At 52.7% G+C, this 21784-nt stretch overlaps 1 protein-coding gene and 1 non-coding gene across 10 annotated transcripts in view; one reads left to right on the plus strand and one right to left on the minus strand.

The window, feature by feature from the left end:
- Nucleotides 1-24: 24 nt before the first annotated feature.
- The window catches only part of ZBTB40 (zinc finger and BTB domain containing 40), a 78332-nt gene continuing 56572 nt past the window's right edge, over nt 25-21784 (minus strand). For 5 of the 9 annotated variants that reach the window (XM_005203212.5, XM_005203210.5, XM_005203209.5 and 2 more), the window contains 12 exons: nt 19672-19808; nt 19002-19203; nt 18512-18645; nt 16756-16924; nt 15989-16447; nt 14714-14920; nt 11065-11229; nt 7375-7589; nt 5909-6071; nt 5114-5200; nt 3828-4045; nt 25-2076 (listed from right to left, as the gene is read on the minus strand). In XM_005203212.5, the coding sequence (XP_005203269.1) occupies nt 1882-2076; nt 3828-4045; nt 5114-5200; nt 5909-6071; nt 7375-7589; nt 11065-11229; nt 14714-14920; nt 15989-16447; nt 16756-16924; nt 18512-18645; nt 19002-19203; nt 19672-19808 (2351 nt within the window). In that variant the 3' untranslated portion in view covers nt 25-1881. Of the gene's footprint in view, nt 2077-3827; nt 5201-5908; nt 6072-7374; nt 7590-11064; nt 11230-14713; nt 14921-15988; nt 16448-16755; nt 16925-18511; nt 18646-19001; nt 19204-19671; nt 19809-21784 lie in introns of those variants that run through there. The other 4 variants (NM_001206061.1, XM_024975817.2, XM_059875365.1 and 1 more) reach the window with 4 other exon arrangements.
- Nucleotides 5305-5380, plus strand: MIR2284U (microRNA mir-2284u). The gene has a single exon (NR_031075.1). It is a non-coding gene; the product is annotated as a microRNA mir-2284u (primary transcript).

Below are 21784 nucleotides of genomic sequence, written 5' to 3' on the forward strand. Positions count from 1 at the left end.
CTCGAAAAGGATCGGAAAGTTGGGTTGAAAGTTTACAGCTTTCTTTATTCAGAGAACTTTTTTTAAGAAGAAAAAAATCACTTTCCCCTACAGGTCCGCAGTCATTAATTTTTAAATTTTTTCTTTTTTTGGCTGGAAGAAGTTTTGATGATGCTGCGATTCCCAAGTACCCGTGCCTTCTTATCTGCTAGGCTCGGCCTCCACGCCCTGCGGGTTGGGCAGCTCCGTAATCTCAGTGGGGTTTTATCTGGTGCCAAGCGGAGGTTCGGTGTCATCTCGTCACTTGCTGATCAAGAGCAGTCCTGGTCTGACAGCTCACGGGGCTGAGCAACCTTAAGAAGACAGAGACAGCCCTGGCAGAAGCAGTGAGGGCCTCACAGGGAGGCCAAGTCTTAAAGGTTTGAGCACCATCTTCTGGTCAGTCATTGGCCTTTGAAAACTTCATTTACTTCCTAACGGGAAGATCCCTGAATTGACAAGCTCAAGCGATTTGCACAGAAAACGAGCACAGAAAACGAGCACGAGGCTGGAGGTGGGAGGGAGCTGCTGAGCTGCCTGCAGAGAGTGGGCCGGTGGCAAGGGCCATACCGTGGCCCTTCCGGCAAAGTGTGATGGCGATAAACGGACTGACCACGACCCGAATCGACCCCCTCCCCTGCTGGTGCCTGGTGATGTGAAATGCGCTTAGAGAGAAGGGGTGGCCTTGTCTCTGGGCGGCCTGTATCGTGAGGGTGAGGGATCAGACAGGGGGTCAGCCGCACAAGCTGGCAGGGAGCCGTGCTGGGCGTGGACACGCTGCCCTCGCAGACATCAACCTTCTGGCATCAAGGAAAGGAAGATAAATGCTAGCTATTCCCTCTGAACGGCAGGAACCTATATCCATCTAATTGCACTTCATAATGGATTCCATAAACCATTAATTATCAGATTATATTTTGGGAACTGAAGAGAAAAAAAAGCTCTGTGAAATTCAGACTCCAGAGGCCCGCTGGCCAGCACTCCCCGTGGCGGCCGAGGAGGGCGCTGCCAGTGGGGCTACACACAGGGCAGCGGAGCCCGGGGCAGCAGGAGGAGTCGGGGGCCTTGGGCACCAGGGGAGGGGCCGAGGCCTCCAGGCTGGGTGGAAGCGTGAGGCTTTGATTAAGGACAGGGGATAAGGGCACCACGGAAACACTGTGGGAACCAGCCTCCAGTGCAGAACACCATGAGGAGTTTCCGGGAGGGCAGGGGTGGTTTGCAGCCACGTGGCCTCACACTGGACACCCGCACGGCTATGGGAAGGGCCGATGGAGTCGACAGGGTGGGCCTCGGCCTGGAAACGAGGGCTTCCTGATGGGCACGCTGCTACCAGGCCTACCGCTGCCGTGCAGGGGCTGGGAGGATGCCAGACGCGAGGAAAGGGATCCTGCACGGCCTGACGGTGCGGTTCTCTTGCTTTTCAATGGCCAGAAGGCCCTGCAGCGTGTGCTGGCCCACTCCGCGGGCCACAGTCCCGCCTGGAACTGCCCCTCCGCATACTGAGGGCTGCCGGCGCATCACACCTGTCCCTCTGATCACCGGCCCTTGCCCCACTGCTCCTTCAGCCTCTGTTTCAGAAGCCACACTCCGCTTGTGGGTGGACAGGGTCACAGAGGCCGCCGCAGGAGGCCTGTGGGGAACAGGCCTGCCAGCCACAGGGGGCGGTTGTGATGGCTGCCGATGACTCAGAAGCTGGTTTTATGAGAACAGCCATGCTTCTGCCCCTTCCCAAGGGAGACCGCTTAGGTTGGTGTGAAGCTAAGATGCTCAGTACTGTGCCAGGGAGGAGGGGCAACAGGCAAGTGTGCAGCTTTTCCTCCACTGCACACGCAGGACCCCCCTCCCCTAGCCATGAGCAGCCACTCATTTGGCCTCCCCACAGATCAGGGTCACGGTCCCGTCCAGCAAGTCCTCCACGGTCACGGCCACGAGCTCAGAGCTGGTCTGGGCTGTCTGTGAATCCGGCAACGTCACGAACACCTGTGAGCCGGCAAGCTGGGTCTCCTCCAGCGTGACCACCTGCTCCATCGGGGCCACTGGCTCTGGGGTCTGGATCACCTGCAAGGGAAAGACCGTGAGGCAGGGCTGGGCAGTGTCCACAGCTGGCTCCCCAGAATTTACATGGTCTTTCTCTCACACTGTAATGATGGTATTTATGTTTTCACCTGAGGAGAGCAATTACATGTGCCTAATGGGAAGAGGCAAGTCTAACACACCCGTGATGCAAAAGAGAAGGCAGGCAAACAATTTAAATAACTCTGTGTGCTAAATTGCTATAATTTAGCTCAGTACGCCATCTCAGGGCGCCCGGACTCTATGATTACACACCAGTGAACGTGGGCTCAGTTTCTCACACTGGTTTTCCTGTCTCAAGGGTTACACCACAGAGCTAAGTGCCATGTGAAAGATGCTACTGAATGAAGGTGGTTCATGCCGTGCTTGGACCAGGGAAACGGGGATGGCTGGCCAGAAGCCTCGGCTTGCCGTAGGTGGCGTGTCTGGGCCTTGATCAGGCAGGAGGCCTCACTTGGGAGGCTGGGTGGCTACAGGAGGAAGAACAGGCGGGCAAAATGTGGCTTCTGTCAGCTCCCCCGCACAGCTCACCCGGCTGAGGCACAGGCGTCTACAGGCCACACGCACCCCTTTCAAATGTGCACCAGCTCTTAGAGATGACGCCCCCATCACCGGGAGAACCAGTCTGCTTAAGAACACCTGCTTCCTGCCTGAACCTCAACCTTCTGAGCCACGGAGCTCGGAATAGCTGACGCCGTCAATGCGGAGCGCCCACAGATGGCTCAGCCACCCTGATTCCTGAGGGGCGGCCGAGAGCGGAGAGTGTCCTCCTCTAGACAGGAGTGGAGAGACAGGGACGCCAAGCTCCGCCACGTCTCTGCTGTGAGAGGGGAGAGGCTGACTGTGACGTTCAATAAAAAATCATCTAGGACAGCAGCTTTCAAACTGCCGTTTTCTTTTAGCAACGGACTCTTTTCTGTTTTCCCCTGCAAAGGACATCTTACCAAGAATCCTAATACATATATATATACATATATATATTAAAAAATAAATAAAAGCAGAGCCGTTCTTGAAATGGCAGCAGGAGCAGCACCCGGAGGCCTGGCACCTGCCCTGCCCTCTGCTCTGCACAGGGGCCTGCAGGAACTCGGCCAAAGGGACTGCTCAATGGGACAGGATGGGGCGCAGCCCGGCCAGCTCAGTCCCTCTCTGGTCCATCTGCAATTTACTGTCAATCAACAGAATGGAGCTTCATTTCCTCTTCTGCCCACCCTCTCTGGAAAAGATGGGACGAGCGGTTAAGAGTCCCAGAGACACACAGAGGGGCGGGAGCAAACACAGCCTTGAGACCTGAGAAGAGGTGGGGCTTCCCCCAGAAAAGCCCAGACATTCAAACATGCTCCGAGCCCAGCCCACAGGGGCTATCAAGCTTAGGGCTTTCAACCGAAGGTGATCCCAACAAAGAGCTCACCCACCTCCTCCGAGGGTTCCTGCAACCCTGACCACACCCCATGGTGGTCGCAGAGGGTGAGCGAGGATGTGAATGGGAAGGAGAGGCCCAGGTCATTCTGCTTTTAGAATTCTTTTTCCAGCCTCTCTAGACCCAGGGGCCGTTTCACAGGTAGCCACCAGGTGGTCCACAGAGATTTCTGCAAGATCCTCCTGGCCATGAAGTCATCACTCACGGGGCCCCTTGAGAGTCCCAGGGAGAAAGGCTAGTTGTCTGAAGGGGCTGCCTCCGGAGAAGCCTCAAGACCCCTGGGCCCGAAACCCCGCACCCAAGGCCCCACAGTCACCTGCACCATCTGCGACTGGGTTTCCGCGCCCAGCACCTTCGGGTGTTCAGACTCCAGGTGACAGTCCAGCTGGGCCTGGGAGGTGAAGAGCTCCCCGCAGAGCTCACAGGGGAAGGTGCTCTCCGACTGCTTGAAGTGCTCGGTGGTGACGTGGTGCTGAAGGGCCCCCGGGAAGCGGAAGGTGGCCGCACAGTACAGGCAGCGGAAGGGCTGCGACCCTGCGGGAGGGGGACGGAGGCATGGCTGGGGCGGGGCCGGGAAGGGGCAGGGCGTCCAGAGGCAACTCTTCAGCTTGTGTGGGGCCTGGAGCTTGAACAACTTGGGGAGCCCTCTTTAGGAAAATGAGTACAAATTTACACACACAGGACTGGGGGCAGAGCTTTGGAAAAGTCCCGCCAGAGAGAGGCCCCAAGTCCAGCTTCCTTAGCATCTGATTCAGGCTAAACCTGCGTCTGCCAAAGCCCATTATTCATCGATTCAGTGGTAATGACGCTGTTTTGTCACTTTTAACATCTCTGAAACGGGATCAATGACAGCTGCGCTGCTGCAAGCCGTGGAGGTCGGGTGTAAGTGTCAACCGGCACTGCGAGCGCACGCCTAAGGGGCAGCATGGAGGCCCGCAGGACGCCTGTCCACTGCCTCAAAGAAAAGCCCCGAGACGGGAGCGGCGCGTGATTCTAACTCACAGGAACCAAATGTGTGCTAAATGAGAGGTCAGGGTTGGACGGTCAGCTGCATTCCCAAAGAGGAATCAGAAGAGACTAGGTCTACTAATGCTCAGGAGACCAGAACCGCAGGCGTTACCATGCGCCCCCTGACTGGCACCCTTGACGGCAGAGGACAACCCCGTGCGGAATAACACGCATGGCAACAATCTCACCTGAGTGCTACTCTGGGAAGCCGAGTTCTTATGTTAATCAACTTACTTAACGGCAGATGAGAGTGCATACAAATCTACGTCAAAGTGAGCTCAGAGCAGGACTCAGGATAACCAGTTTTTCTAATGGTTCATTAAAAATGGTGCCTCTTAAATAACTGGCATTTAGGTTTGATGGGACACAGCAGGAACAAGGCTAATCACAGGTGATGCTGAGATGCCTCCCTGCGCGGGGCCTGCACTAGCGTGTTCAGCTCACAGTTACCCTGTGAGGTAGGCAGTACCGTCGGCCCCGTGTTGTGGATGAGGACAACTCGGCTGTCGCTTGGCCTGGGCTGCGCAGCTGTAAGGCGACGGGGAGGGGCACAGCCCGGGCCGCCCTGCCCTGGGGCGCCTCGCGGGCACCGACCTGAATGCTGGCACTTGACGTGGACCTGCAGCAGCGCGGGCGTGGGGAAGAGCTCCTTGCACTGGTCACACTCATGGAACTTCACGTCTGCGTGGCGCACGAGCAGAGGCATGGCGGAGAGAGCGAAAGGAAGACGCTCGCAGTCTGGGGAGTAACGGGGCTGGGGCGAGGGTGCACAGTGGTGGGCATCTGCCAACTGCTAGGAGCCCGACACGTACGCTAGGGGCTGGCCCAAAAGTTCGTTCGGTTTTTCTGCCCAATGTTGGCTGCTGGCCAACCCAAAACACCAGCGAAATGTGTGGTAAAGAGCGCCAGAATGCCTGGATGTAAAGGGGATTACTGCAGAATCAGAGGAGGAAACACTGGTGCTTAGCAACATGCCACGTGCTCAGGAAACCCTCCCTGAGTGCGAGCTGCTGTCATTCTGGCCCCATTTACCGGCCACACAGGTGTGAATAATCGACCTTCTGAAGAGCAGGTAACGGGTTCAGAGCGAGGGGTCACTTTCCAAGGTCACACAGCAGAGTCAGGATTCCCACCCCGGCCTGCGTGCCACCCAGGGACGGTGGGACTCACGCTGCTCGAGGTTCCACAACCTCTGCCACTCAAGCCAGTGTCATGGGTAGACTGACTGACGTGGCACCCGCGGGCGTGCCGGGGCACGACGGGGAGCCACCGAAGCACCCCGCGCTCCAGCACGGGGAGGAGCGATTCAGGGCTGGAGCCCAGGGCGCTAAGCCACAAGTCCCTCCCACTCGCCAGCCCCCACTCCCCGTCCGGGCACCCCAGCTCCACCTGCATGCTCCGTTTTGATGTGCTTCTTGTGTTCTAGCGTGTTGGAGAAGGTTTTGTCACAGGAGCTGCACTGGAGGGACGAGAACTTGGAAGATCGATGGTTCTGAGCAGCAAACACATCCGGGTGGTGGGTCCGATTGTGGTACCACAAGCCCGACAGTTGCTGAAAGGAATGTGGCAAGCGTCAGGTCTTAAATGTTCTGGCAAGCCAGAGAGTTCACAAAGACTCAGGAGAGACAAGCGCTTCCAGGGAAGCTTACGATCTGGAGTCCCACTCTCTTTTTTTTTTAAGGAGTCTACCTGAGCAAAAATTGATTTGAATAAGGCAGCAGCCAATCTTAGCAGACAGAAAGGAGCTCTGAGGAGTGGGGAGCCCATTTAGTCAACCGGAGTCTCACTCTTACCCATCACCGTGAAAGCTGACAGGCGAGGGAAGGCTTGTTCATGGGAACAAGGCGCCCGTGTATTTACTGAGGCCACTACAGGGCAGGGCTGGGCCCTTCAGAAACGCAGCCTCACAGTAAGCCTAGGAGGGAGGCGCTAGGCTCTCTGCAGTGCCCAAGGTCACACGATTAGCAAACAGAAACACCAGGAGTCACACCCTGGCCTGCCGACTGGAGAAACTGTCCTTCACCATCCAGCTGTCTCTCAGAGGCCCAGGGTGCAGCAGGGAAACCTGGAGAGAGGCTGCTGTGCCAGCTCCGAAAGCCAGTGTCCCTTCTTCTCGGGTGCCAGAGCGGCGCTGTGACACTCTTCCCACAGTTCCAGGGTTTCCTAGAGACTCAGCCCAGGTCTCACCCGGCTCTGCAAATCCAACGTCTCAGCACAAGGCTCAGAACAAAGCTAGCTGTCCATTTCAGTTGAGCTGAAATGAGCTGCTGGGCATTTCTCTGTACCCAAATGTTACAGACGCCAGCAAGGGCCATCCTCTGCTCTGTGGTCTCAGAGAGCTTTTCATAGATGTGGTTTCTTTTTAGATCCATATGGGGTTTCACTTAATTACACAGCGAACTCTAAGGTAAAAAAACAAAAACAGAGACAGAGCTCTTCCCTAGGAGTTAAGGGAAAAAAAAAAGAAACCCAGAAAACACCAGTAATTCCACTAAACAAGATAATTCCAGCTATTGTCATCCTCACATCCCTTGACACATGGATCAATAGGTTCCAAAGAATGTTGAGTATCCAGGGGAAAAGCAGCATTCAGTTCAGGACAAGGCTGAACTCTAAGAGAAGGAGGGCAAGGAGTCTTGGCTCCAATTAAGCTCCCCGCAACCCCACTCTGACCAGTCACGGCAGAGGAGCGAGTAAGCCATGAGCTGCGTGCTTCGTGAGAACCAGCCGCCCGGTCATATCCTGGAGACGAGGAATGTCCCACAAGCCGCCAGCCCCGGGGGGCCGAGGGAGACCAGAGGGAGGGCGGAGGTGGGGGGGCGGGCTGGGCAGGCTCCCGCAGGGGCCAGGCTCACCTGGTAGGCCTTGTTGCAGATCCCGCAGCTGAAGGGCTTCCCCCCGACGTGGGTCACCATGTGTCGCTCCAGCATGGACGGGGCGCTGAAGATCTTGCCGCACGTCGGGCAGGGGTGGTACTCCTTGGAGTGCACCTCGTGGATGTGCTTGCGGTGGTCCTGCAGGGTGGGGAAGCTCATCCTGCACTTCTTGCAGTCGTATGGGTCTTCGATGTCTGGTGGGCGGGGGAGACACCACAGGCAACAGTCAGTGAGAAGCGGCTGGCTGTGTGCAGTTCCAGAGGCAAGGCTGCTCAGAGGTCACGCGGGGCCACGGGTCCAAGGGCCGGGAGCCACTGCATCTGCCACCCAAGCACCTTCCACCTCCGTCCTGGGTCGGTGGGGAGGCTCTTCTGCGGCTTCTGGATTAAGCACCATTTAAAGACTGAGCATTTAAGGACTGATGCTGAAGCTGAAGCTCCAACACTCTGGCCACCTGATGCAAAGAACTGACTCATCTGAAAAGACCCTGATGCTGGGAAAGATTGAAGGCAGGAGGAGAAGGGGATGACAGAGGATGAGATGGTTGGATGGCATCACTGCCCAATGCACATGAGTTTGAGCAAACTCCGGGAGTTGGTGATGGACAGGGAGGCCTGGCGTGCTGCAGTCCATGGGGTCGCAAAGAGTTGGACACAACTGAGCGACTGAACTGAACGGAGCATTAAGCAGTTTAACCTCGATTCCTCACTTCGAATCTTACAAGTCAAACTTCGTTTTACTATTTTCCAGAAAGCATGGCTCTTCCCTTCCCCGGATGGTGGCGGGCGTTGTGAAGTTTTCTAATTCTCTACAGAGACTACCTGCACGTCACTCCTGAAGCATCTCTCTACAGAGACTACCCGCACATCACTCCTGAAGCATCTCTCTACAGAGACTACCTGCACGTCACTCCTGAAGCATCACTACTTCCTTTGCGGTCAGTAGGATGACTCAAGAGGAGGAATGCGTCCTTGATCCCCACTTTAGATTCAACGACAGAAACATTTTCCTGAGCCGTGTCTGCTAAGTGCCAAATGACGGGTGAGTTTTAAGTGCCCTCCATGCCCTCATTCACTCAACCCTTCCAGTAACCCTATGTGCAGATGCTATGACCAGTCCTACTTTACCGATTAGGAAAATTGAGCTTTAGAGAATGGCATGAGTAGGATGCCTCGGAGCTGGGTAACAAGGCCACCCTCTGCACTGCGTGCTTAACTGGACAAGGCAACTCCTCGGGGGAACCTCAAGAATGAGAACTGGCACTGACGAAGGCTACATTTGCCAGCCCTGTGGCAGGAGACTTCAGTCCATTCTCTGAACAGAAAGTAAGATATTTTAATAATAAAATCCTTTGCCCACAAGAAAGGCCCAGCCCACAAGCCAATCTCCTGTGTGCTCTGCTGATTCAGATTAGCTTGGGAATTCCGACATGCAGCAGCACTCGGGATCGTTAACTAGTTTCCCTGCGGATATGAGCTCGTGAGATCTCAGATTCACACTGTCTTCTAAGACACCTGACGGAATTCTCCAGAAGCAGCGAGGAGACCATGAAACAGGCAAGAACAGTCGACGAGAGACGGGCCTGGATGCTGGACCGGCTGCAGGTGACGCGCGCCAAGTCATGGCAGAGTGTTCAGGGTCTACTCTATTCTGGAAATCAATGAAGTCTGCCCCTCTCCTGACCCCACGTAACGCTACTGGGACACTGTGACTGGAGCAGAATGCCACTGAGAGAGGCTGAGAGGACTTCCAAGTTGTGGCACTGGCTCCAAGCCAGATCTCACCCATCTGCAAGTCTACGGCAACTAGATCTGCTGGGCAACCTTGTAAACTCCTTGCGGGGAACGGGGGGTCGGGGTGGGAGGCACTTTACGTTTTCCTGCACTGCCCAGTGTCCAGCCACATGCTGGGTACATGCAGGCTCTGGCCAAGTGCCTTGCTGGCCAGCTGACAACAGGCCTGAATGTGTTGACAGAAAGCACATGTTTGTGAGATACTGTATTTGCCAACAGCTAGAAACTGGTGAGTGGGCAACACAGGCAGGGAGGGAAAAGGGAAGAAGGGAGTGCAAGGTGCAGGGCGTGAGAAAGGAGACGGGCTCTGACGGTCTGACAGATGGCGCCGGAGACGGCTGCTCGTCACCAACGCGACCTGGCGTTCACTGCACTCCTGTGCGTCAGGCGTGGGGCGTCACGCTCTGGGTGTGAGATCGCTGCTGCTCTCACAGCAGCCCAGTGTGGTGTTCACTGCACTTCCTGTGCGTCAGGCGTGGGGCGTCACGCTCTGCATGTGAGATCGCTTCTGCTCTCACAGCATCCCAGTGTGGCGCTCACTGCGCTTCTGTGCGTCAGGTGTGGGGCGTCACGCTCTGGGTGTGAGATCGCTGCTGCTCTCACAGCAGCCCAGTGTGGTGTTCACTGCACTTCCTGTGCGTCAGGCGTGGGGCGTCACGCTCTGCATGTGAGATCGCTTCTGCTCTCACAGCATCCCAGTGTGGCGCTCACTGCGCTTCTGTGCATCAGGCGTGGGGCGTCACGCTCTGGGTGTGAGATCGCTGCTGCTCTCACAGCAGCCCAGTGTGGCAGCATGACCACTTCCTCCAGCTTACAGACGGGGCGGAGCTTAGCGAGATAAGGAAATCTGTTTAAGGCCTCGAGGAAGTAAATGGCAGAGTAGTCAAGATTCAAACCCAGGCCCGTGTGATTTCAGACCTGGGCTCTTAAGCCCCTGCCGGACTGTGCTGATCACGCGCCTGCTACAACTAGAGCAGCTGGAGACGGGGTGACCGAGGATGTCTCCTTGATGGTCTCTTGACAATGAGTGCGTGCGTGCTCAGTTGCTTCAGTTACGTCCGACTCTTGGTGACCCCATGGGCTGTAGCCCACCAGGCTCCTCTGTCCATGGGATTCTCCAGGCAAGAATACTGGAGTGGGTTGCCCTGCCCGTCTGCAGGGGATCTTCCCAACCTGGGTACTGAACCTGCATCTCCTGCATCTCCTGTGTCTCCTGCATTGCAGGCGGATTCTTTACCCACTGAGCACAGGGGAAGAAACCCTTTCTTGATGATGGGGGATCATAAAATCTCCTCTCCCTCCCTGCCGCGTGTGTAGAACGGATGTGTGTCTCTACCTGTAGCAGTTCTAGTCAAAGGGGACAAAGACGGGGCAGACCCCACTAACTGAGTGAAGAGGATGCTGGCAGCAGGCTTTTAAGGAGCAGGGCGAGGGGCCACACATTACACATTAATTCACAGTGTCTGGGCTGCTCCTGGGGGAAAGGCAGGTTATGAACAGGAGGAGAGTGGGGAGAGGCGGGGTGGGAGGAGAAGAAAGCAGCTCAGTGGACAAATGGGAAATATTCTGAGGCCCTGTGAGCCTGTCTGTCACAGAGGCTCTTTCCTTCAAACATAATTGGCCTCTGTCAGCCAAGCAGAGCCAGGTGGGCTAAACCAGAAGACAAGGAAATAGCCCAGACGGGGAAATGAGGCATCACACAGAGACACGTTAAAATGGGATTCTTCTGGAAATAGCAAACAGGGACTCCAGCTTTTTGCAGGAGGACAGGGGAGGGGAAGGTGCTGAGCAGGGGCCCAGGAGGGTGGAGAGACAGGCGCTGTGAGGACTGCTGCGTGCCTTCCCAGGGCCTGACGTCCGCAGCCTCAGTACATACTGTGAAAGGTGTGCAGGTGGATGGAAAGGCCGTTGGCCTGCCGGAAGCCCTTGCCACAGTCTCTGCAGACATACGGCTTGTCGCCGGTGTGGGTCCTCACGTGGCGGGACAGCTCGATGGACTGGGCAAACACAGCATCGCAGTACTGACAGGCGTACATCTTCCCTGGAGATACATGGGAGTCTATCAGAGCCAGCAGTACACGCGTAGGGCATTCATAAAAACACGCTCACGTTCTAAGGCACACGGCAGGGAAAGAGAACCTGGGAGGTGACAGGGAAACACCAGGAATGTGCAAGGCACTGGGTGCGAGGTCTGGGCCATCCGATCAGATGGCACCTCACCAACGCAGCTGACCGCAGAGAGGGCAGCAGTGTGGTCCCCCTGCCCTGAGGGGAAGGACAGAGTTCTCCCCACACAACCAGCCGTCTGTTAATCGGGCCACTGCAAGTGTGGAAGAGCTTATTCCATTCCCAGGAAACGGATATATTCTTGAGCCCAGGAACACCTGAGTCTGGAGCCCTTCGCAAACACGTAGGGGAGAAACGCATATAGAAATGACAGACGCGGCTTCAGAGAAGAATCAAAGTTTTCTGCCAGCAACTTGCTCTAAAGATTCTCCTGCCTTCTCTATTTTCTCACGCATGGGATGAAAATACAATGACCAGACTAGACTGCCAAAGAGTATTAGAAAACACTGGTAAAGAGCGTGTCAGGAAACCTGGTACTTGTTAAAAAAAAAAAAGCTAGAAAACAACTGTACCTCCAATCTCCCTCAAGGGCCAACAGCAAAGGGGGAAGACCTGTAAGGTTACGGTCAGATCCCCCAGATCGCAGGGTCGACCTTAACTCGGGGGTCAACCTCATTGTCATTTTTTGTATGTTTACCCTTTGGAATAAAATTTTGTTAGGAAAGAAAAGGGTTTCTAGAACCAAGAACTGAAATTATTGAGAAGCCCAGGACTCAGCCTTTGGCCTTCTTCTCCACCTCCACCTTCTGGATGATCTCATCTCAGAGCCTTGCATTCCATCTGTACACTCACAGCTCCCACATTTAGATCATCAGCTCCAGACTTACAGTCACTGCCTACCAGTCTCCTTCTCCACTTGGAAGTCTAAGAGGTATCTCCAATTATCATGTACCAATCAGAGCTCCAGATTCTCTACCACACACACACACACACACACACACACACACACACACACACTCTCCTTCTCCCTCCAGTTTCCCCCATTTCCTTAAAGGGCAGCATCACTTGCCTGGTTGCTCCTGTCCAAACCCCTAAGCCATCCTTAATGCCTCTCATTCCCTCACATCCCACATCTAATCCATTCTCCATCCTGTCACTTCCACTTTCAACAATACAGCCCCCAACTTGAACGTTTTTTTACACCTCTCCCAACACAGCTCTCATCAAAAAGCCCATCACCTCCACAATGGACTAACCATCTCTTTAAAGCCCAGCACCTCCACGACGGATTAACTGTCTCTTTGTTTACACTATACGCCTGCCTTGTTAAGCCTTATTGTCCAGAGTGGTCACAGTTAACCTGAAAAACTGTGCGTCAGATCCTATCCCTCCTTGTGGTGGACAGAACAAAGGTCCCAAAGAGGTCCACACCCTCGCCCCTAAGGCTGGTGCATGTCACCTTACATGGCAAAAGGGACTTGGTAGATGCGACTAAGGATCTTGAGATGACGGCACCCTGGGTTACCCCAGTAGGCCCAGCTGGAATCTCAAAGGTCCTTCGAAGAGGCAGGGAGGACAGGCAAGGCGGGGCACGATGACGAGGCAGAGACTGCAGCTACGGAACCCCCTCCGGCAGCTGCGAGAAAGGCCCGTTTTGGATTTTTAACCTTCAAAATGGTAAAAGATAATACACTGATGCTGTTTCAAGCCACTGTTTCTGGAAATTTTTTACAGCAGCAATAGAAACTAACACTCCTCACATTAAAAGTCAAGTCCTCACCTTGGCTCCTAAGATCCTGTAAGAGCCAGCCTTTGGTAACCTCTCTGACCTTATTTCTCAACACTGGACCCTTGTGGACTGTGCTTCAGCCCCTTCTAGTTCTCTCGGGCCCCTCTTTCACACCCATGTGGGATGTGGGGGGTGTGGTCCGCATCATGATGTTCTTCTCCCAGATCTTCCACTGGTTCCATCTTCACTGTGTTCAGGTTTCTACTCAGATCTCATCTGCCCTCACTGTTGACACAAGCACACAGGCCCGACCCCCACCGCTACTGCTTGCTTGGCTTTATTTTCCCTCACTGAAATGGCTACTATCTGACTTTATATTAGGCATTGATATACGGTCAGTTTTACCCACTGGAAGGTAAGTTCCACGAGGGTGTGTATAGTTGCACTATCTCTAGTGCCTGGAATGATGCTCAAGAAACTCATTCACTCTGTAAATGTTTATTGAGGGCCTCCTCTCGCTGAGCACTATTCTAAGTTCCACAGATACAGCGGAAGGAGGGGAAAAAAAGACTGAGTGCTCTACCCTCGTGCAGCTTGCATTCTAACAGGGGGAAAATCAACTATAAACAAAATAAATTAAGACGGGAGATGACAGACTGACCCTATGGTAAGCTCGATGGAGAAGACCAGCGCAGGGGGGCTGGAGTGCTGAGACTTCACACAGGGAGGGCAGGAGAGGCCTCACGGTAAAGGTGAGGCATGCGCGAGGACTTGCAGGTGGGGACGAAGTGAAGCCTGGAGGCGTCTGAAGGGAAGGCCTTCCAAGCAGAGGAACAGCCAGAGCACAGGTCAGCAGGAGGTGCCCCGCCGGTCAGAGGCCTCGCAGGGAGACTGCAACAGGTGGAACAGGGCGAGCCAGGGCAAGCAGTGAGGGATAAGGTTGGAGGGGCATCAGGGGGCTTGATCAGGAGACTAGCAGGCTACCTTCAGAGTTCACACTAACTGAGGTGATATACCTTTGTGGGGCTTTGAGCAGAGAAGTGACCTGCTACGGTTTAGCCTTCAGAGGCTCACTTGGGCCTGCGCGTTGAGCACAGAGAAAGCTGCCCAGAGAAAGGGGGCGAGAGGCGGAGACCAGTTAGGACGCGACAACAGTGATCCAGGGGAGATGATGGCGGCATCTGTGCTCATGTGTATCTGCTCCAAAAGATGCGCAGCCTCCTCTGGGAAGCCTTTCCTGACCACACACCTCCTCCCTTCCCACTGGACTAGAAGCCCTTACACCCGCCTTCCGTGTGTCCCTGTAATGATTTTATTCCACCTCACACCACTGAGGTCTCTGTCGCTAGAGACACTCGAGACCATCAGCTCCGTGCTCACAGGGATTCCAGGTAAGACACTTAGCACCCGCCACTGCCTGATCCACAGCGTGTGCTCAACCACAGTTTTCTTATGCTTGACCTCCACCTCGAAGCCCATGGGATTCCTGGCTTTATGTAAATTCTGTAACCGTAAGTCACCATATTATGTCAGCTGGCCACTCTTTAGACTCTCACCATAAGCATCTTACATGTCTGTGCACAAAGGTTTTCCCATCGTCTGTGGGCCTAGAGATTCTGTCTGCTTTTGATCTACCTGAGACTTTTTATCATGCCTAATTTCCAGTGGGTTTCTAGGCAGCTCACACTTAATGCTTGCAGGAAGAATGAAGACGTCCTCCACGCCTTACCTTCTGAGTGCTTCTTCTTGGTGTGGTAGGCCAGGGCAGAGGCCTGGGTGAAGGTCATCAGGCAGTGCTTGCACATGAACGGCCGGTCCCCCGTGTGAAGGCGAAGGTGGTTCTTCAGGGTGGAATTGGCCGCAAACTTTGCCCCACACTCTTCACAGGAGAATGGCTTCTCGTCAAAATGCTCCGTCAGTTTGTGATACTGCATGCCTAGGGAAGCCGTGCCAGGGACCGGAGATACGAGTGATCAGAGCTATGAATCCAGCAGGAAGACACACCTGAGCACTGCCAGGCCAGGCCTCGAGAGAGAGCACGGCATGAACTCACTTTTCTGTTTCATTAGGTCTTAGGCAAGGGAAAACAATCTACTTCTGCTGGTTTCTAGGACGCTTGTTTACTCTCCAGAAACCAGCGATACTTGGAAACCAGAGTATCAGGTAAGAAAGAGCTGGCTATCGTTATGAATAACAACAGCCACAGTTTACTGAGCACTAACTCTGCTGAAGGCACTGCACCAGATGTCTCAGCTACATTGTCTCAAATCTTCATGAAAGCGAAATGTCGCTCAGTCACGTCTGACTCTTTGCGACCCCATGGGACTGTACAGTCCGTGGGATTTTCCAGGCCAGAATACTGGAGTTGGGAGCCTTTCCCTTTTCCAGGGGATCTTCCCAATGCAGGGAATAAACCCAGGTCTCCCGCATTGCAGGCAGATTCTTTACCAGCTGAGCCACCAGGGAAGCCCTAAATCGTCATAACGTCCAAAACAATGGGTGTTAATCAGGGTACCTATTTGACAGAGGGGGAAATGAAAGCTCAGGATGCCGATTCCCAAGCTCCTGCTCTTCTCAAAACAGTCCCCTGCCTCTGCTTTATTTTCTAAGCACTTACATAGTCCTTCCCGTATCCTGGAGGCAAGGCCTGGAATCCAAACTACAACACAGTAAGTGCCTTACGTATGAATCTTCGGGTTGCGAACTTTCAAAGATGCGAACGTGCCCCTGTATGCCAGCTGCTGAACTGGACCACTGTATTTTTCAAGGTACTGTACTGTAAGATTTAAAAGGTTTTCTGTGTTTGTTTTTTATGTACTGTTTTTGTGAGAAGTATTATAAACCCATTATAATACAGTACTACACAGCTGATCCTGTTAGCGGGGCACCTAGGCTAACTGGGCTGGACTTAATGCACGCGCTCTCAGAACAGGAGTCGTTCGTATGTAGGGGACTCACTGTGTTTGAATTATCATCCTCCGTGACCACGCCTTCCTGAACATACCTGAGGCATGAGCAAATTCCCGTCCGCAGAGGTCACACGTCACTGGGAGCCTCTTCTTCTTCTTCTTGGGGATGCTGGGCTCTCCACCTGCGCCGTGGGCCTCCAGCTGATGCTTCTCCAGCTCCTTCTTGGAGTCCTTGGTCTCGTTACACTCCGTACACTGCACCTGCCTGCTCCTGGCCACCCGGCAGCGCTTCGTGTGCACCTTGAGGCGGCAGTAGAAGTGGAAGCTCTTGTCGCAGGCCTTACAGACGAAGCTCTTCTTGGCAGAGTCTGGGGAGGTGGACGCGTCTTTCTCCTGTTGTTCGGGCAAGGCAGCCGTCTCGCCTTGACTGTCCTGGTTTCCAGGCTGGCAGTCTTCTCCAGCTGGCTTTTCACCTGCTTTGTCCTTGCCTTCAGAGTAAAATTTACCACTCACTGTCCACCTTTCCTTCTCTCCCTTTTCCTGAGTAAGGAAACCTGTGCAGGAGAGAGAGATCGCATGGCTCTGGGAATTCTCCTGGCTTCTACTTTGCTTTCTAACTTTCCTTCTTTGGGGGAGACTGGAAACTACTTAGGACCCTCATCAAACTCTAATGAAATATCATCATCATCTCTTCTCTCTGACAAACACAAATCACATCTGTGGTCTATGATATCTCTAAGTATTCGCGAGCACACAAAATAAATAAGGTAGTGATGGATGAACTCTTCTATGAACTGCTGCCTCTTCTCTCCAACAAGGAGACAAGCTGGGGCCTAACAGGACCCCACCAGCCGTTTCTTACCAGCGCACGCTAACTCCCGCATGACGGGCTGCAGGCCTGGGGAGGATCTGTGGATGCTGCACAGAAGCTGACATATTTCAGTGGCTGAGATGGATTTTTCCGCAGCTCTGCTCAGCAGTGCTCCCAGGGAAGCTTCGGGGCTGGCTGTCTCAGAGGAGCTGCTCAGAATCTAAATGAATACCACGAGACCAAGGTTTGTGGTTAACATCAGCAGATTTTTTCTATGGTTTTCAACTTAGAAAACAAAGCTAATTTCAGAGAGGCATTGCCCCATCTATAATAAATAACACGTTTCTCGCTATACATATAGCGGAGGGCCCCCCCTTTTCTCCAAGCGCAGGGAAATTCACAAAATTTAAACAAGGAGACACATGTGAAGACCACTGTGCAAATACAAAGGTGCAAGCAAGGAATCGTTGAGGATTTTCTACGAGAAATCTTCTCAGAAAGCAGGAGTCTCATAAAGAACTTTTCTAGATCTCAGTATCAAATGCTTGGGGAGAGCTATAGGACATGGCTGCTGGCATTTCTGTCTCGAAGATTGAGATAATTTTTCATTGTATATAACGGTCTCAGTGTCGGGAAGCAATTCTGCATGATCAGTGCAGGCTTCACATTTTTAGATACTTAGATGTACCCTTTTAAACATCATTTTCTTTCATAAAGAAACTCAGCTTTTTAAAGAAGGTTCAAATAGGGGCTTTAAAGAGGCCAAGAATATTATTTCAAAGCCACCCTCTCAGAATGTTAGAGCTATCAGCAGAAAGAATCGGTATGCTGAGAAATAAAACTAAACCATCCGCAGATGGCCAAATGGAATTTTCATTTTGGGGGATATTTTATTTCTGCTCTTTTCAAGTCTATCTAAATAAACCTGATGTCCCTGGAGGCAGGCATGAGACCAATTAGTGAGGCTAAAACTGATCAACGGCAGAAGCCCCATCTCTGAAGTGCGAGGCATGCTGGAGAGTCTAGCAGATGCATCTCTCCTCTGAAGCCCCACAGAAACGTGTGCCATCTTCTGCCCATCTGAGAGCCAGACCAAGGTGGGGCTGTCACCTGTGTAGAGGGTTAGAAACCGCCCTTCTACACACCACAGCCACGCCCATCTGGAGCAAAAAGCACCACAGGTGAATCTGTAGCTAAATTTCATGTTCCTTTATGATGCTTTCGCACTCGAGATGCACATGATCCTGGGATGAACATCCGTGAATTCCCCCCGCCATCCCCACCTGGTTTTTCTGGGACGCTGGCCACATTGCGAGAAGCCTTACAGAAAATGAGTTGGCACTATTTGCTACCCCATATGGGCAAAAGCTTTGTTCTTTCTATGTTTATTTTGGCTCTTTCTAGAAGCCAGAATAGAGCGTGTAATAAGACCAATTTTACTTTTCTTCCTCTGAAAAAAGTTGCTTCTTAGAACGTGTGACAGGAGAATATCATGGTTCCCTCTGAGTTTTCCTAGGTTCAGACGAACAGACTCTGCATCTGAGTCACTTGAACCCGCGTTCCAATCCTGGCTGCTTCTCTGACCGGCTGGCACATCCTCGATCTGCCACTGACCCCTCGGAGCTCCAGGTCCCTTATCTGTAAGATGTGGGTGACACCACCCGCCACGCAGAGTGGGGAGGATTAAAAGAGCGAAAGCATGCCAGATGCCGTTTGGCCCCGGGGCCGCCCACAGCAGTCGCTGAACCGGAGCTGGCTCCTCCCCTAGGAGACTCCCCTGGAAGCTGCGTTGTCATCCCCAGCGCACCTCCTTCGCAGTCTCCGCCAGCCGCTCCTCCTCTGAGGCCAGGCACTTGAGCTGAGCCGTTTGCTGGATGGCCTCTAGGATCGACCGGTGATACCTCAGGATGGTCTCGAAGGCAGCACTTTCTGGGGTCATCACTGAACAGAGAAGGATTGAAAACTCATGAGCAGAACTCTGAGCTCCATTTTTCCCTTTCACCTTTTCTCAACTCAATTCTTCAGCATGAGAATCTATTTTATCTGGCTCCCACCTTGGCAGGGGCCGGGGGGAATGCCAAACAGCACTGGAGAAATGATATTATTAATAGAACTGTAGAATAACTGCCCATATTTTACTTTAAAAGGTTTACAAACTCCCATTTCCTTGAACAAAACTGCCAGTCCTTACTTCTATGGGTTGGGATGTGCAAGACTGAAAGAGAGCTCTATTTTCTGGCAAGACTGACAATAACCTCTGGAGGGGCAAAGCGAGCACAGGGTCCCTGGCACCCTACCTGCCCGGAAGAAAGCGTTAGCGCCGGGCTCCCTTCGTATCTCCTCCATGAGCAGACTCAATGGGCAGGGCTTCGTCTCCTGAGCCACCAGAAGCAGTTGCCAGATGGCCGCTGCAGACACCGTGTGCTTCTCTAGAACTGCTGACATCAGAGCATGGACAGCACGAGAACCAGCAGCACGTCTCACGAGCTTCTCCATGACCTTCAGGACGCAGCACAAACACACACGTGAGGCACTTTCTATCTCACGAGCTTCTCCATGACCTTCAGGACGCAGCACAAACACACACGTGAGGCACTTTCTAGCTGGCGGTCCAGCTACAGAACTGCGAGTCTGGGAGTTGAGTCACAGTGAACATATTTCTGGGGAGTTTTTAAACATCCTTCACCTCCTTCAACCTGAGAGATGTTGATGCATGAGAAGGGTTTCCATTCCTTCTTTGGAAAGCCCTTCCTCACATCATTGCAGACATTACAACTACCCTACTTGTCACTCTGCCTTAGCAATGGAATCGCCTTCTATTTCTCCTTCTCTGCTGACTTCCTAGCCTATCATTTCTCAACATGGCTGTGGTGCTTATATAGAATATATATTAAACAAAAAAAATATATATATGTTCATCTTTTCCCTTCTGTCTCATTATGCCCACCCTTCCTCCTTCTCTCTTACCTCTTTTTCTCCAGGGACTATACTCTTCACGTGTGGGATCATTCTTAGTAACACCTGGTTGTCTGTGAAAATCTCAGAGAGGTTCTCATGATACCGTCTCAATAGTTCAATCCCATAATCATCAGGGTTTGCTTGGGCTGTAAGGATATTAGCAAAACAACAATGTTTGATGCGACAAAGCCTCCTTAAGGGCTTCTTCCAGGTGACGTGAGGGGAGTTACAAATGCGGGTGGAGGAGCAGATCGGTGTGGGAGCGTGGCCTCCTTTGGAGCACAACTGCAGCTCCTGGCATGGGGCCTCACACACATGTGCTCACGTCTCCTCTGGGCTACACTTAATCACTCACTGCTGCAGGGCCACGAAACCCACCAGCACTTTGAAAGTTAGCGCCCAGTGGGAGAAGCTAGTGATTGCTCAACAGGGGGGTAATTAGAAGGCTGCACTTGTAAGAGATTCAGATGTACAGATTCAAGGGATATTATCCATCAAGCCCGAGGTAAAGCATCCACGTGGTGATCCCAAGTACAGGCATGCACGAGTCGCGAGTGCAGTAGCGAAGCTGACCCATCCTTCTGTTTAGATGCCCTCGGAGCCAATCTGTTAGTGGCTCTCTTTCAAGAGGTCATATTTATTTGAAAGCAAAGAAAAATCAAAACTATCAGGCATTCCCTTTAGCTCTGCAGATATTTAAAAATTTAGTCTCCTCTCTGGCCCAGTAACTCCACTTCTGGGAATCTAGCCTTAAGAAATGATCTGAAGGCAAAAAAAAAAAAATCTGCGTACACAGATTTCTGCCACTACGTATACCTATGGCTGGCCCGTGTTGGCAAAACCAGGACAACGCTGGGAAGCAATTACCCTCCAATTAAAGAAAGATACTTGCCACTAAGAAGCTTGAGATGACGACGATGAAGAAGATAACTAACATTTACTGAGTGCCTATCCTGTGTATAGTGAAGCCTATGGTTTTTCCAGTAGCCATGTACGGGTGTGAGAACTGGACCATAAAGAAGGTGGAGCGCTGATGAACTGACGTGTTCAAACTGTGGTGTTGGAGAAGACTCTTGAGAGTCCTTTGGAAAGCAAGGAGATCCAATCAGTCAACCTTAAAGGAAATCAACCCTGAATACTCTTTGGAAGGACTGATGCTGAAGCTGAAGCTCCAATACTTTGGCCACCTGATAGCAAACAGCTAACTCATTGGAAAAGACCCTGACGCTGGCAGAAGGAGACGAGGGCAACAGAGGATGAGATGGTTGGATGGCATCACCGACTCAACGGACATGAACTTGGGCAAACTCCGGGACATGGTGAGGGACAGGGAAGCCTGGCAAGCTGCAGTCCATGGGGTTACAAAGAGTCTGACACGACTTGGCGACTAGACAAGGACAAAATCTGTGCTGAGCTCTGTGCTCAGTGTTTACATCCTATCGCATAGTGGCCATGAAAACGAAGGAGCAGGTACCATTCTTACCCCTGTCTCATGGAGGAAAGAATGAGGATCAGAAGGGTTACGTCACTTACTCAGGGTCACACAGCTACCAAAGAAGGCAGGATGCAAACCCTGGGAATCGTGAGAGACTTCACTGATAGGCTACACGTGCCCCCGGATACGGGCACAAGCAAAACAGCCTATGTATCCTGATGGTGGAAACTATGCAGCCTTAAAAAACAAATCCAGAACTCTAGGGAGTGTTCTGAAATCTGGAGAATGTTTAGGTTACACTGTTAAGTGGGGGAAATGATAAAATGTAGTAGAGTATCTCAACACTGTAAAACTAATGTGACAGAATGTGCTAACACTGACATAACCAAGTGGGATTTGAGGTTCTTTCCTTCTTTATTTTTTGAACAGTTCAGGTTTGTAGAAGGATATGTTATTTCTATCAGCTAGTAAAAATGTTGTCTCACTTCCCAAATACCTTTTTCTGAAACCCACCTCAGTTTCAAATGCTCTGGGATGGGGTGGGTGGGGGGAGTGGGGTGGGAGTGGGATTGGCTAGAGCTGGGTTGTTTTTCTAAGGGATGTGATGTGGACCCATTAACCCAAACTGACTGGACAGGAGGGGTGGTCCACTCTGGGCACTGCTGGAAGCAGATGGCACTCCAGTGG

This window comes from Bos taurus, chromosome 2, assembly GCF_002263795.3.
Source record: "Bos taurus isolate L1 Dominette 01449 registration number 42190680 breed Hereford chromosome 2, ARS-UCD2.0, whole genome shotgun sequence".
NCBI lineage: Eukaryota > Metazoa > Chordata > Mammalia > Artiodactyla > Bovidae > Bos > Bos taurus.